Source organism: Pogona vitticeps, chromosome 3 (genome assembly GCF_051106095.1).
Source record: "Pogona vitticeps strain Pit_001003342236 chromosome 3, PviZW2.1, whole genome shotgun sequence".
Classification (NCBI taxonomy): Eukaryota; Metazoa; Chordata; class Lepidosauria; order Squamata; family Agamidae; genus Pogona; species Pogona vitticeps.
In genome coordinates this window covers 237,983,982-237,999,648 of record NC_135785.1, presented here as the reverse complement: position 1 = coordinate 237,999,648, position 15,667 = coordinate 237,983,982, and the positions used below count along the sequence as shown (strand labels likewise).

At 42.8% G+C, this 15,667-nt stretch overlaps 1 protein-coding gene across 2 annotated transcripts in view; it reads right to left on the bottom strand.

The window, feature by feature from the left end:
- STARD13 (StAR related lipid transfer domain containing 13) overlaps positions 1-15,667 on the bottom strand; it is a 255,721-nt gene that overhangs the window by 137,394 nt on the left and 102,660 nt on the right. The window contains exon 1 of one of the 2 annotated variants that reach the window (XM_072993774.2): positions 14,424-14,655. The exons of the other annotated variant lie outside the window; for it this stretch is intronic. Within the exon in view, the coding sequence (XP_072849875.2) occupies positions 14,424-14,550 (127 nt within the window). The 5' untranslated portion in view covers positions 14,551-14,655. Of the gene's footprint in view, positions 1-14,423; positions 14,656-15,667 lie in introns of those variants that run through there. 2 annotated transcript variants of the gene reach the window in all.

Below are 15,667 nucleotides of genomic sequence, written 5' to 3'. Positions count from 1 at the left end.
TTTTAAAACCATAACATACAAATGTTTTAAAACACTATTTTAAAAGCTATAAAACAAAGTTTTTAAAAATCCACAAAACTCCATTTAAAATGTTTTGCAATAGATCTGTTGCATTTAGTTTAATCAGATGTACTATATCAATTGCTGTATCCAATGGAGTCTCTAGCTAGCTGGGTAGCTCAGTGAGTTGGAGACAGATTAGGAGCCAAGTTTCCCACTGTATAGCTGGAGAAAAGAGCCAGCCTGCGTAGCCTCAAGAAAGCTTCACAGTCCCAGCATATCCTCTGAAGAAGACAGTGATAAACCACTTCTGATCTGAATACTCTATACCTAGAAAAAACTGGAAAGGGTTGGCATAAATTGGAATCAATTTAGTGGCACATTATCATCATGATGATCATCACCACCATTGTTAGCAGAGTCTCTAGCTATGTTACTTCATGTCTACACAGTATGCTTTACTGAATCACTGACATTCTGAAAGTGCAAAATTCAATCTTGCTAGCATCAGAAAATGTTAGATTTCTAAACTACAACATTTAGAGTATTCAAGATGCAGTGTTAAAAGAAGAATACTATTGGACCTCATTACTGAAAACTCTGCCAGTCCCTCCCCCACAAACTAGCTTGGTTTCAGTGGGAAATGGGTGCGATCCTGCCGGGTTCTGGGGTTGCACACGGAGTGTTTGAAAGCTGCATGGGGCCCCAGGCTGTGCACCCCAGGAAAGGTGACTGCAATAGAAGGTGGCAGTGTGGAATGAGGCCACGTGGTACTGTTCAAGTCAGGCAGTATTCCAGACCTGATTGATAAACATGGTCAGTCTTCACCGAGTTGTTCAGGGGTTTTCTTCTCCTTTTGGACCTTTGAGAGGAGGTGGTGATATATCTGCCCAATCCTAGCTACATGCATGTTCCCCATCAGTGTTTATGGGTAGCTTGCCATTATAGAGCTCCGCATAAAAAGGAAAGCTTGAATTAGAAGTAGATGAAATTGTGATGCTTAAGGTACAAACCAAGCATGTTAAGGGCCTTATAAGAGAATATGTATACTGTATGTCATTTCTGCAGCTTGCAGAGCATCAGAAAATGTAAACATGTCTAAAAGGTAAGTGATGGAAGACTTTAGTACTGTTGTTCAATCTATAATCTAAAGTACTTGGGAATTAGCTGTTAAGTTGGTATAAGAGGAATTTGAGCTCTGGAAAGAGTGGTAGATGCCTTTTCAGCCTTACCATTTCAAGAACAACAAAATTAGCAACCAAAATCCCTTAATTCTTATTAAATCCACACTCTGTTGGATAAATTTATCATATAGTTTCAGGTAATTATGGAACTATATTTTAAGGCGTATAGCTCAATGTGCCTGCTGTTACAGTTTCATACATATCCAAGGAAATAGAAAATAGTCAGTGTCAAACAAAATTGTTGTTAATACATGCTGCTATTACATACTTTTATTTAATAAGCATCATTAAAAGTGATATTCTTTTAAGCATGGCTAATTGTTGGATAGCCTGGACTGAACTTAATAAATGGCCTAACAATTTATTAAATAAAAACAAAAAGGCCTGTAGTAGATGCTGAAAACATAAAAGACAGATGACAAGTGTAAACTCAACATAATTCTATTTAAACTGATAATGTTTCACCCATCCATCTTTCATATTATTAACAAGGACTCAAATGCATTGTGAGATATGCCACAGTGAAAGCTGGAAAAGTGAAAATGTTTAAAATAACAGTTTCAGGCTCTGAAAGTTGTAAACCAAACCAAAAAGAAATACCTGTAAGTTCAACAATAGATGATATGTTCTGAATGTCAAAGTATCCATGAAAATTAGGTAAAGGAATGATCTCTGCCTGACACCTTGAAGAGGTGCCAGTCAAAGCAGGTAATATTGGACTAAATTGACCAAAAAAAAAAAAAAAAAAAAAAAAGTAGGCTGGCTTAGTACAAGGCACCATCCAAAGTATCTTTAGTGGCACTAAGAATGTCACCTTCCTATTAAAGGTAAATAAATATCTCCTAAATAGAGGGTAAAGAACAACTGTGTTACAGTTTAGGGGGTTAAAGAAGGCAAATAAAAATGTTTTGATCAAAGAATGTATGTTTAGATGATAGAATATATCAACAGAATGGATGCATATTCTGGACTCCTGAAAATATCATAACACATGCTATGTTCAATATTAGTAAGGTATTTTGGTATGAAAAACATCATAAGCATTGTTCAGTACCAGACAACCACAAGCCATTCTGCACTACACATTCCCATCAACTTATATTTAGCTTCCAGATGCCAAGGAAAACATATGGAAGACAATAAATATAAATATGCTTTTTTCTATCTTTAAAAAACCCTGATATTCTGAGGACATTTACTTAAAAGTAATTCCCATTAAAATTAATGAGACATACAAGTAAATGTGTTTAGGTTCCAGTAAATTTAAATATCTAATTCCTAGCAGGATATGGGAGTTCTATGTAGGTAATATATTCTTAGAATTCTTAGTACGGCCAAGCTAGAAGGGACCCTGTGGATCACTGAGTCCAACACCTATTAAAATGGCAGTGGGGGACTGCAACCAGATGCTAAAACTCAGCTGGAAGTTCTACCTCACAGACACCTAAATGTGGCTTATCTGGAAGAAAGTCATCAGCTGTAAAGCTCTGAGGCTTAAGCCTAACTCTATCCAAGCTTTTAGCCCTGCTGCTAGAAGGAGCTTAAAAGTGTTACACTAACTCAAACCTCAACTCAGACCTCAAAGCCTTCCAGCTGAGGCCTTTCTCCCAGGTAGAACTCTCAGAATGGAATATTATGGGACTTGTAGTCAAGAAATTGGAAAATCCCATCGCTAAGAGGCTATGCAGCTCAAAGCCTTAAAGCAATGGGGCTCCAGATGTTGCACTACAACTCAGAGAAACCTTGACCACCACAGCTAGTGGTGAAGGCTTCTGGAATCCAAGGCTGGGAACCACCACGTTAAAAAAGAAACAAACACTAACTGGAAGGAAACAAACAAACAAACATGAGATGTATTTGTAGATGCCCAAAGAAATCATGAGTGTGGCCAAGGGGTGCAAAGGTAGAAATTTACACCTTACTACTTTATTTGACACAGTCATAGAGTGAAAATGCAGCACATTTCTGTTTGTGCTTGGTTTCCAGAATGACGTCCCAGTATAAATTCTCTTAATACATCTACGTATGTTAGCGATAAAGTTTTTGGGTATGATTTTAAATCCTGGGAGTGGTCATGCTAATATTCACCATTTTAGGACTGAATAATATTGTATACTAGCAAAAGCAATCGGCTTCATAGGTACACTTTATAGTTTTCTCTCTATACCAAGTTTTGATACTCTTTTCTTTCACCTCTCACTGGTCTTTCTTTGTCTTCATGTCAGGACTCATTCAGCCTTTTCCTCTGCCCACTTTCCTTTGCCACTTACCATAATATTCCCTCTCACTTTTTCTGTCTTTCTGTGAACTCTTTGAACAGTTCAGGGTATTTAAAGGGAAGTAGTATACAAAGCTGCTTAAAGTCCTCAGAAAAATGAGTACATACTAGGCCTAGTTTTAATTCTAGGGAAGGTTAGAGACTTTTGTGACTAGTGACAAAGAACGGTATAGCAGGCAACAGAAAGTTTTTTGATAAATCCGATTAACCAATTTTCAAATAAAATTACCCCTGAAATCTTAGTATCTATTCGAGACATCTCTGTTTAACAGTCTTTGAGTTACGGCACAGATAACTACCCATTAAGACACAGACACATATTTTATTATTATAGAGATCTGTTTTTAAAATGTTAATACAATACTAGCCTTACACAATTCCTAGTTTATTCTATTTCAAAGTGGTGTGGTTCACAGTACCTCAGAATAGTTATTACAGGGGAAATTATGAATGTAGTCCTATTAAATATAATAATGTAAAGATAAAAATAAAAAATGTCTCAACTGGTTTTATCTCTTTATGTCACTCTCTGTGAGTAAATATCCTGTAGGTCTTTTATAATGATCAAAATACGCCTATTCCCACTCTGTTGCCAAATAACACAACAGAAATGGGCAGAAACATAATTTATTCAAGCTAATAATGCCCTCCTCCTGATTTCTCTTTACTATGCCATATCCCAACCCATTCCAGAGAGTACCCAAAATCCTTGGAGAGGTTTTCTGGAACAACAGAGGAAAGAAGATCATGTCTGGATCCAAGCCATAGCCAACCATACAAAAAAGGTCATCTCCTTCCTCATCACTGATGTGCTTCACTGTCTACTTTAATCCAGAGAGTCCCCTTTGTGTTAGTAAACATCAAATGTTCATCACCCAGTTAAACCCTTTGTAGGCAGTTAACTGACTCCAAACCTGCTAAGCAGGCTGTTCAATTTGCTTCTGCCATGTTGCATACTGTATAGCCTAAAAGTAACACATTGAGACTTATCCTGAGCATGCCAATCCTCTATGTTCTTGCAGTTTCAGGCAGGCAACTGAGAAAAGGTTTCTGAGAACTTGGATGTCCACACAGGTGGAAGGCTGCATTTCATGAGGCGTTCTGAATGTGCAGAACTGCATGAGCAGATCGAAACTGCTACTGTGACTTACCTTCCATGTTACATTGCCCAGTTTTCTGTCTGCATTTCAGTCCATAATGTTCTTCCTTGACTCCCTCAGAAGTCCTGTTTTCACTAACATTATTTGAATGTGGGTATGAGAAGCAGGCAGAGTTTTTTTTCTTTCACTGTGTTTTACCACGAGCTCATCATCACGTCATATCCGTAAGTATCTATGGCATGTTATTAATCACTGACCTTTTGGCCATTGGAACAGTTTTGATAGGACTGAACTTCCCACAGAAATTCTCTAGCTGTCTGCATGAAAGGACTAATCATGAGTAATCTTTTTCTTCCCAGAAGAAGCCCAAGATTATATAATGAGGCTCTTTCAGAAGAGTTTTGTTTGACAAAGAGGGTCCCTTTTCCCCCTAATGTTATGGGGAATTCACACATTAAACTCCAATTGAAGTTAATCGGAGTTAGTCGCCTCCTAACTCCCCAGAGTACCAAAAGGAGAATAGATTATAATATCTTTGGTTTTCTTCCTGGAGACATGTGGATATAATTGAGTGTGGTATGTAGGAGGGTATGCGCATGAAGTCCGTGATGATAAATAGCATACTTTGGGTACATTGCTCTCACGTTCCCTTTTGAAAACGGTCTCCGCTGTGAAACAATCTTTAAACTTGCATGTGAATGGCTTAACTGATACTTTACATGAATTTATCTGTTTTGTCTGCAATTAAAGAAAAGCCAGTGGCTAAAATCCTCTTGCACAGTTAGACAAAGAGTGTAATTTCTGGAAATAAATTGTCCTAAACTATGCCATCTCTGTAGACATTATCTGTTACAGTCACATCCTGAGTTTCATCACTTGGCATGCAACAGATAATGCTTATGAAGATCACTTAACGACAATTCTCCTCTAAAAATTATGCTGTTTGCATAACTGTGCAACAGGAACTCAGCAAGCATATTATTACAATGACTTTCTAGTTAGCTCAAACAAGATCTGGAGAACCACAAGTTGCTCACTTCTGCTGCAAAAGAGCTTGTAAAAATCATTTATTTAAACTCCTTTGTGAAAACTGACAGTTAATTTTAAGTTGTATTAAAAGCAGAGGCTTTACCGACATGCAGTACAATACTAAGCAAGATTTCACCAGCATGTCCAGGCTTTCTGAAACAAATGAAATATTCAGAGTTTGGAAAGCAGAATCCACTTATCCATTTCATCGAACCAAGTACAGAACCCATAAAATCATAACTGTACAATAATGTGGTAGTTTATAAAAACCTTAAGTGCAGTTTGTTTATGACAGATTCCCGGTGTGATGTAGTGGATAGATTGACAGACTAGGACTCTGGAGAACAAGGTTTGAATCCACACTTGACAATGAAACACACTGGAGGAAGGTAACTGGCAAAACCACTCTTAAATATCTCACTTACTTTGAAAGCTCTTATTAGGGTCATTATAAGTTGACTTCGACTTGACAGCACAGAACATACACACATGTTCATGACAAGTTATGTTACATGCATTTATTTTGATTTATCTGCCCTGTATCTTCCATCAAGCACAGCCAGTGGTAAAGAAAAATCACAGGTGAAGTCTGTTGGTGTGCAATTTGTCACCTTAAATATGCTAATTATTAGCATATTTAAGGTGAGAAATTGCACACCCTGGCCTATAGGTAAAAGTTGCTGAAAGCAGATAATAGAGCACATGCCATAGGAAGGCTTCTATTGATGTTCCCCTATCACGCAGGGAATATAATATGCACAGAAGGTTGCATAGAAGGCTCCCAAAATCCACCACTGCTTCCTAACATAATTCCTAGAAAACTTATTTCCTTAACATCTCTTTGTTTCATTGACCTGATATTCATGGAGTTGAAGGACTCTGGAACCCTGAAAGTTAATTATCATAGAGGGTCTCCCTTTCCCCACAGAACTTCCACTAAGTTTTTTATGGAATAGACTTGCCAACCAATTGAATTGATAAGCATTTCAGCTTAGCTTTCAGAACTGTTTACAAAAAGAAAAGAAAATGGGCAGATTAAATACAAAGGAAATTTTAAGAAGATAGGGAACAGTGAATGCATGTTAAGGCAAAGTAGACTCTGCTTACATAAAGCAAGCAGAGTCTACCCATTCCAGGAATGTCCTCATGACAACAGCAGAGTCAATTTGGTTAACACATAGTTAGAAGCAGTGCTGCCTTAATTGAGAAAAGACATGAGTTTGCTAGAGCATGTGCTTTCCCTCATCTCCTTATCCAGCATTATATCTAAGTTTGTTTTATGATTATACACTGGTTTACCTTAATTTAAGATTCTAATTGTTGAGACACGTAACCTAAGGAAATCATGTTGTGAGAAGACATATAAGCTGCAACATCTACTTTAATTCTAACATGAAACTGAAGAGGAAAAATTGTAGAGGAACATAATATGCTTAGTTTGTGCCAGACTGATGAGTAGTTTCATGAATAATGTTATATCCTGAAATGTACTGATTCAAATACTCTTCCCAACCCTTCATGGATTGTTGCCTTGTCGTAGCGAAGGGGCTTGAGTAATTCAGAGAAGCTACGGGCTATGACATGAAGGGACACCCAAGACAGAGAGGTCATAGTGGAGAATTCTGACTAAATGCAATCCACCTAGAGCAGGAACTGCTTCAGTATCTTTGCCAAGAAAACTCCATGGACAGGAACAAAAGGCTAAAAGATATGATGCTGGAAGATGAGCCCTCAGGTCAGAAGGCGTCCAACATGTTACTGAGGAAGAGCGGAGGACAAGTACAAGTAGCTCCAATGCTAATGAAGTGGTTGGGAGAAAGATGAAAGGATGCTCAGCTGCGGATGCACCTGGAAGTGAAAGAAAAGTGTGATGCTACAAAGAAAAATACTGCATAGGAACCTGGAATGTAAGATTTATGAACCTGGGAAGCTGGATGTGGTCAAACAGGAGACGGAAAGAAGAAACATTGACATCCTGGGTGCCAGTGGATTAAAATGGACCGGAATGGGCAAATTCAATTCAGATAATTCTCATATCTACTATTGTGGGCAAGAATCCCATAGAACGAATAGAGTAGCCCTTGTAGTTAACAAAAGAGGTGGAAAAGCTGTAGTGGGATACAATCTCAAAAATGATAGAATGATTTCAATATGAATCCAAGGCAGACCTTTCAACATCACAGTAATCCAGGTTTCTGCAACAACCACCAATGCTGAAGAGGCTGAAATTGACCAATTCTATGAAGACTTACAACACCTTCTAGAACTAACACCAAAGAAAGATGTTCTTCTCATTATAGGGCACTGGAATGCTAAAGTGGGGAGTCAAGAGATAAAAGGAACAATAGGGAAGTTTGGCCCTGGAGTTCAAAATAAAGCAGGGCAAAGGCTAATAGAGTTTTGTCAAGAGAACAAGCTGGTTGTCATAACACTCTTTTCCAACAACACAAGAGGTGACTCTACACATGGAAATCACCAGATGGGCAATATCGTAATCAGATTGATTAAATTCTCTGCAGCCAAAGATGGAGAAGCTCTATACAATCAGCGAAAACAAGACCTGGAGCTGATTGTGGCTCTGATCATCAGCTCTCATAGCAAAATTCAAGCTTAAATTGAATAGAGTAGGAAAAACCACTGGGCTAGTCAGGTATAATCTAAATCAAATCCCTTATGAATACACAGTGGAAGTGAAGAACAGATTTAAGGAACTCAATTTGGTGGACAGAGTGCCTCAAGAATTATGGATGGAGGCTTGTAACATTGTACAGAGACAGCAACAAAAAACATTCCAAAGAAAAGGAAATGCAAGAAAGCAAAATGGCTGTCCAACAAGGCCTTACAAATAGCAGAGAAGAGAAGAGAAACAAAATGCAAGGGAGATAGGGAAAGTTACAGAGATCTGTTCAAGAAAACGGGAGACATTAAGGGAACAATTTGTACAAAGATGGACATGATAAAGGATAAAAATGGTAGGGACCTTACAGAAGCAGAAGACATCAAGAAGAGGTGGCAAGAATGCACGGAGGAATTAAACCGGAAAGATTTTATTGTCCCAGACAACCCAGATAGTGTGGTTGCTGACCTGGAGCCAGACATCCTGGAGAGTGAAGTCAAGTGGGCCTTATAAAGCATGGCTAACAACAAGGCCAGTGGAGGTGATGGCATTCTAGTTGAACGATTTAAAATCTTAAAAGATGACACTGTTAAGGTGCTACATTCAATATGCCAGCAAACTTGGAAAACTCAGCAGTGGCCAGAGGATTGGAAAAGATCAGTCTACATCCCAATCCCAAAGAATGGCAGTGTCAAAGAATGCTCCAACTAAAGTACAATTGCACTAATTTCACACGCTAGAAGGTTACAGTATGCTCAAAATTCTACAAGGTAGGCTACAGCAGTATGTGGACCAAGAAATCCCAGAAGTACAAGGTGGATTTCAAAGGGGCAGAGGAACTAGAGACCAAATTGCTAACATGCGCTGGATTATGGAGAAAGCCAGAGAGTTCCAGAAAAATATCTAATTCTGCCTCGTTGACTATGCAAAAGCCTTTGACTGTGTGAACTACAGCAAACTATGGCAAGTCCTTAAAGAAATGGGAGTGCCTGACCACCTTATCTATGTCCTGAGAAACCGATACGTGGGACAGGAAGCAACAGTTAGAACTGGAGATGGAACAACTGATTGGTTAAAAATCGGGAAAGGAGTACAACAAGGCTGTATATTGTCCCCCTGCTTATTGAATTTATATGCAGAATACATCATGCGAAAGGCAGGATTGGAGGAATCCCAAACTGGAATTAAGATTACCGGAAGAAATATCAACAACCTCAGATATACAGATGATACCACTCTGATGGCAGAAATTGAGGAGGAATTAAAGAACCTCTTGATGAGGGTGAAAGTCGAAAGTGCCAAAAATTGGTCTGGAGCTCAACATCAAAAAAACTAAGATCATGACCACTGGTCCCATCACCTCCTGCAAATAGAAGGGGAAGAGATGGAGGCAGTGAGAGATTTTACTTTCTTGGGCTCCATGATCATTGCAGATGGTTACAGCAGCCAAGAAATTAAAAGACGCCTGCTTCTTGGGAGGAAAGCGCTGACAAACCTCAACAGCATCTTAAAAAGCAGAGACATCACCTTGCCGACAAAAGTCCGAATAGTAAAAGCTATGGTTTTTCCTGTCGTGATGTATGGAAGTGAGAGCTGGACCATAAAGAAAGCAGACTGCCGAAGAATTGATGCTTTTGAATTGTCATGCTGGAGGAGGCTCTTGAGAGTCCCCTAGACTGCAAGGAGAACAAACTTATCAGTTCTAAAGGAAATCAAGCCTGAGTGCTCACTGGAAGGACAGATCCTGAAGGTGAGGCTGCAATACTTTGGCCATCTCATGAGAAGAGAAGACTCCCTGGAAAAGACGCTGATGTTAGCAAAGTGTGAAGGCAGGGGGAGAAGGGGATGACAGAGGATGAGATGGTTGGACAGTGTCATCGAAGCAACCAACATGAATTTGACCCAACTCCGGGAGGCAGTTGAAGACAGGAGGGCCTGGCGTGCTCTGGTCCATGGGGTCACGAAGAGTCGGACACGACTAAACAACTAAATAACAACAAAGAACTTTCAAGTGGTTTACCATTCCCTTCCTCTGGGAGTGCGCTGGAATCATGTAGCTTGTCCAAGACTACATAGGCTAGCACTCCAAATCACTGAGCTATCCAGTTGTACTCTGGTACACTTACATATCTGTAGTTTTACGTAGTGCCCATTTGGAAATACTTTCAAAGTAAGTTGCAAATATAAAAAGAGGAGCAACTGATAATATATATATAACAATAAAAACAAACCAGCTTGCAGTTCATCCTTCCAAATTTTGGTTAATTGTCCCTTGAACAATCTAACTGGGCCTATTTTAAATCCCCCTGTTGCTGATATTTCTACATTACACCTGGTGTGCAATTTTCTGAAACAAGACACGTTGTTACTATGCAGGCTGGAGCAACAAGAAATGTCCACAAATCCAAAATTAGGCATTGATAAAAGAAGTATCAAGTCATTGTTTTATCAAGATGTTCCATAAATATACAGTACATGTATAATGCTGTACTACAAAATACAAATTTATTGTGAAAAATTGCTTACCTAACTTGTCACTTAAAGATCTGGGCAGCTTTTAATATAACATGGCCCTAATATGCAATCCTAATATCTAATACCTCTTGATGTTGCTGGATGTCCACTTCCATAATTTCCAGCCAGCATGGCCAAATGCCAGGAGTGATGCAAGTTGTTGTAGTCCAACAACATATGAAGGTCATTGGTTCCTCACCTCTATTATAAACTATGACCAACTAACAGCATCTCAGAAAACAAGAGGCTTAGGCAACATTTTCCCTTAAGAAAAATGTACTTTATTCCTAGAAGCAACCCTCGCTGAAACTAATAGATTATTTGCTGAGCAGACATGTAGGAAATTGTGTGGTTAATCAGGCAAAAAGTGCCAACAACACCATCAAGTTACTACAATGGCATAGGTAAAATAGATGTTATTGTTTCTGCCTCCTGGACCGGTAATGTTGTTCAGTAATGGTGGGAGGCGAAGACTTGACACCAGTATCTGCCTATAAACAAGCACTTAGGAAACTTTTCCTCTCATGCATGAATGGAGAAGCAGATGAAATCATAGCTCCATGGAAAGCCTGCTATGGACCACTAGGGAAACAGGATATCACCTGCCCCGTCTCTAGTCTAGACAGATGGTCATAAGGGCACATCTGTTTGGGTGGTTATCTGGAAAGGGATTAGCTGGCCAGAATACATGAGCCAAGATTCTGAAACTGTTTTGGATTCATTCCCCCTAGCAGACCACATCGCCATTTGCCCTCATTCCTGAAGACTTACATCACCGAAAGGGATCCATCATGCCCTGGAACCACCTGTGCATTCTGCACAGCTGACTTTGCCAAAACAAAGTGGTAAATTTCTGAGGCAGGGTAGTGATGGTAGGGAAACAGAAGGCGCTTGTATTCTCCCTGGGTGTGCCCTGTGCTTTGCGTCTACCTCAGAAAGCACTGTGTCAATTTGCCAGAAGTACTAGGTGGGAACGCAGCGAGCTGAGAACATCCTGTCACCTATGCCCCATGACCAGATATAAACATTACAGCTCAGAGGAAAAGACAGTCTTTCCCCCTTTGAAGACAGGAGTTCCTTTTTCAGGCTCTCTTTCTTTCCCTACCCCCTGTTTTGCTCTTACGAAATGAAATGGAGATTAATAATTGAGGAGGTGGTAAAGATTGAAGCACGATATTGAAGAAGCTTGGAAAGAGCCCTTCAGGAATGAAGAGGCAAGCAACAAAATACATGAGGGACACAAGAGTATGAAGCAACATATATAAAAATAACTTGGAAAAACACATCAAAAGGCATATTTTGTGGCTAGAAAGAGACTCTTACAGGAATGTACATCTTGCTACTATGACCACAGCGAGACTACACCTAAGCAGACATATCCCACGGTGAGCCACATGAACCAATGAGAGCTTGGTAGGATAACTGCATTGCATCTAATACCAAATGGGGCACACATTACAGTTAGGCTATATAGTTAGATCAAGAAAAGCTGGCTTTTGAACTAAATCATAAATATTCATGACTATTTTAAATCATGAATATTCTAGTTACGTGTACAGTGGTGCCTCGCTAGACGATGATAATCCATTCCACTGAAATTGCTGTTTAGCGAAATCATTGTCTAGCACACTGGTTCTTAACCTTGGGTTACTCAGGAGTTTTAGACTGCATCTCCCAGAAGCCTTCACCACCAACTGTGCTGGCTGGGGTTTCTGGGAGTTGCAGTTCAAAAACATCCGAGTAATAAAGGTTAAGAACCACTGGTCTAGCGAAAAGCATTTCCCCATTGGAATGCATTGAAACCTGTTTAATGCATTCCAATGGGGAAGAATCGTCGTTATCTAGCGAAGATTTGCCATAGGAACTGCCGATCAGCTGTTGAAGTAGCTGTCTTGCGAAGCTTAGGTCCCAAAAACACCTGTTTTGCGAGCACGGAGGGAGCTGTCAAAATCGTCTTCTAGCGGAAATCAGTTTGCGACGCAGGGACCAAACATTGTCCAGCGAAATTCCCCCATAGGAACTACTGTTTTACGAATCGCTATAGTGATCGCAAAAAGTCAGTGTCTAGCAAAAAAACTGTCATGCAGGATAACTGTCTAGCGAGGCACCACTGTAATTTCCAACATATGGAAACTCCACAAATTAATACAAAAAAAGGCTAACAGGCAAAAAGTTGATTTGATTGAAATGTGGTGCTGGGGAATGGCTTTACAGACACCATGGACTACCAGAAAGATGAACATTTGGGTCCTAGATCAAATCAAGTCTGAAACAAAAATGACAAAACTACTGTAAGCTTATTGTACTTTGGGCACAACGAGGAAAAGACAAGAATTCTGGGGAAAGTAATAGACCGCAGGAAAAGAGGAAGACCAAATAGGAGCTGAAATGGCACTATAAAGGAAGCCACAGCCTTGAGTTGGTATGAGCTGAGTAGGTCTGTTAATGATAGGACATTTTAGAAATCACTCATTCATAAGGTCATCATAACAACAACATGAATTAATGGCCTCTAAAGGGTCCTATAATTAACAGTCTCCATCTTCAAAATAGAAGCCAGGGCTTCCTTTATGTCAACTGATCCAAGAGATGAATTCCAGGAGATTTAATAAGATCCTTGTGGTGCAGGCAGGACTCGTGAACGGTAGTGGCTGTGCCACCTCATGGGTCTGGGGGCAAGACTTACACAGAGGCTTAACCTCTTGAAGAGCATAGGAGAGAAACTTTGGAAACTCTTGCTGTTCACCCTTTGCATTCATCTATATTTGCAGCAGGAGGCATGATGTGCATAATAAAGTCACAGAAACCCACAACTCTCACTGGAAACGTGCTTAGTATTTGGGTGCATGGGATGCAGTCATAGCTGCGATGTGTATAAATCCAGTGAGTACGAGTGACAGCTGTACAAAACTGCACCAATGCCTTCAACGAGTTGCCTTCTCCAGAGTGACACAGCAACGATCGACTCTAGTCGTTCTAGTTCACCTTCACCACACAGTCCTGTTTAAAACCCATCTCGCCGGGTGCATGGTCACAACTCACACCGCTCTTGGCACCCTCACACTGTGCCCGGGCTCCTCAGGAGGATTACAAAGTCAGCGAATCCTGACGCACAAGAGCCAGCTGGAGATACCTGGGTGCCCTGAGGCGGACCAGGCAACCGCTGCAGCTCACCCAAAATACTGTATGGTCCCCCACAGCAGGCTGTGGGGGACCCTTCAAACCCCACGGGCCATGGGCGGCGTTGCCCCGCGCTGGCGCAGTAACTCCGAGGGTGGCTTCCTTCGGGAGGGGATGCCGGCCAGCGAGCGAGAAGCCTCTCGCCCAGGCAAGCTGGTTTGCTCTTCGAACCGCAGGGGCGGGAAATGCGGCGAACCCGAGGCGGGCGGGCGGGCGGGCGCGCGGCTGAGAGAAATCCCCTCAGCAACCCGGTGGGCCACTTGCACCACCCACGGGCACGGCCAAACTTGGCAGCGTGGTCGGAAGTCGAGCCAATGGGATTCCTACCTCTCTTGCCCGCCAAGGGCGCCTTACACCTTTCCGCGTAAAGAAGGTCGAAGAATGGGGGGGGGGGCAAGAGTTGGCTGGAGGCGCCACTCGGGTCCCCGGCACGCATGCACTCAAACCCCCCCCCCCCACAAACACACACATGTCCTTCCCCGTCTTGAGCGGCGAGCGCGGGACCGGGTGCCTTGCCTGACCTGCCAGCCGCCGCTCCCGGACGTTTTTCCAGAGTAAATCCCAGGCTTTGGCCGTGGAGTCCCGGAGCTGCTCGCTGAAGGACCGCCGGAGCTGGGGCTTGGCAGCCCTCCGCCGCTTGCAGCTCATCCTAGCCGCGTCCGCCTCGCGCGCCGCCTCCGCCGCCTCCTCGGGCTCAACTCTCGCCGCAGCCACGACGTCCCGCAGACGCTCCGCCACATGAGGTTGCGAGGGAGCGGGGGGGGGGTGGAGAGAGGGGAAGGAAAGACGCTCGCAAAGCCCCGCCGCAGCCCGGAGGATGGGCGAGGGAGGGGGGGCGAGGGCCCCGGGGGCTTCTTCTCCTCCCCGCCCGCGGGGCTGCCCGGGCCCTGGAGTCCGGCCGGAGCGCCGAGCGCTTCTGCGGAGGCGCGGGGCTTTTCGCCAGCGCTCTCCCCCCCTCCCCACTAGCCGCCTGGCCCTTCTCCTCCCTCCGCCCCCGGAGGGGGTGAGCTGAACTGGTCGCTCGCCTCCTTCCAGCTGGCCTCGGGGACCCCCTTCCCGAAAAGGGGCCACCGCCGCTGGGAATCCTTCGAGGAACCCGTTCCCCGGCCGTGTCAAAGAAGGGGCGCCCTCCCGGCCACCGGGCCTGCCTCAAGGACCAACGCGTGCCGGTGGGGAGGAACGGCCCTTGCCAGAACCTTCCCTGGCGGGCGCCCTCAGCACTCCGCCCCGTGGCGGTCGACGGAGGGGACCCCCCAGGCCAGCCTGCCACATCAATCGGCAAGGGCTGAAAGGTGCAGGTGCCAAGGCGAACGAAGGTGCAGGCCGCAAAGCCCGAAGAGATGGGGTAGGGAAGGAAAAACATCCTTCAAGGAAGAAGGAACACAAGAGGTAAAGAACACGGTCTAGAAGCGTGGCAACAAAGCCAGGATGCTTCTACATGGCGCACTACCGCGCCATTCTCTCTTCCGCTATTCTGATTTTCCTTCTTGGATGGAGTACTTATGGTATTGGGGCGGGGGGGGGGGAGTTCCAAAAAGTGGGTAAGTAGGGATAGAACTTGAAATAGTCAGAGCTTCTGTACATCTTGATTCACTCATCAATCCAAATGGAAACTGTGGCCTGGAAATCACAAGAAGACTGAGAATTGGAAAGGAAGCAGTGAAGGAACCAGAAGTGTCATTTTTGTGTGCCCAGGTTGACTGCTGCTGTCGGCCCCACACACAGGATGTCACTGCTGGCAGGTACTTAGTTAAGGGTTGGACCG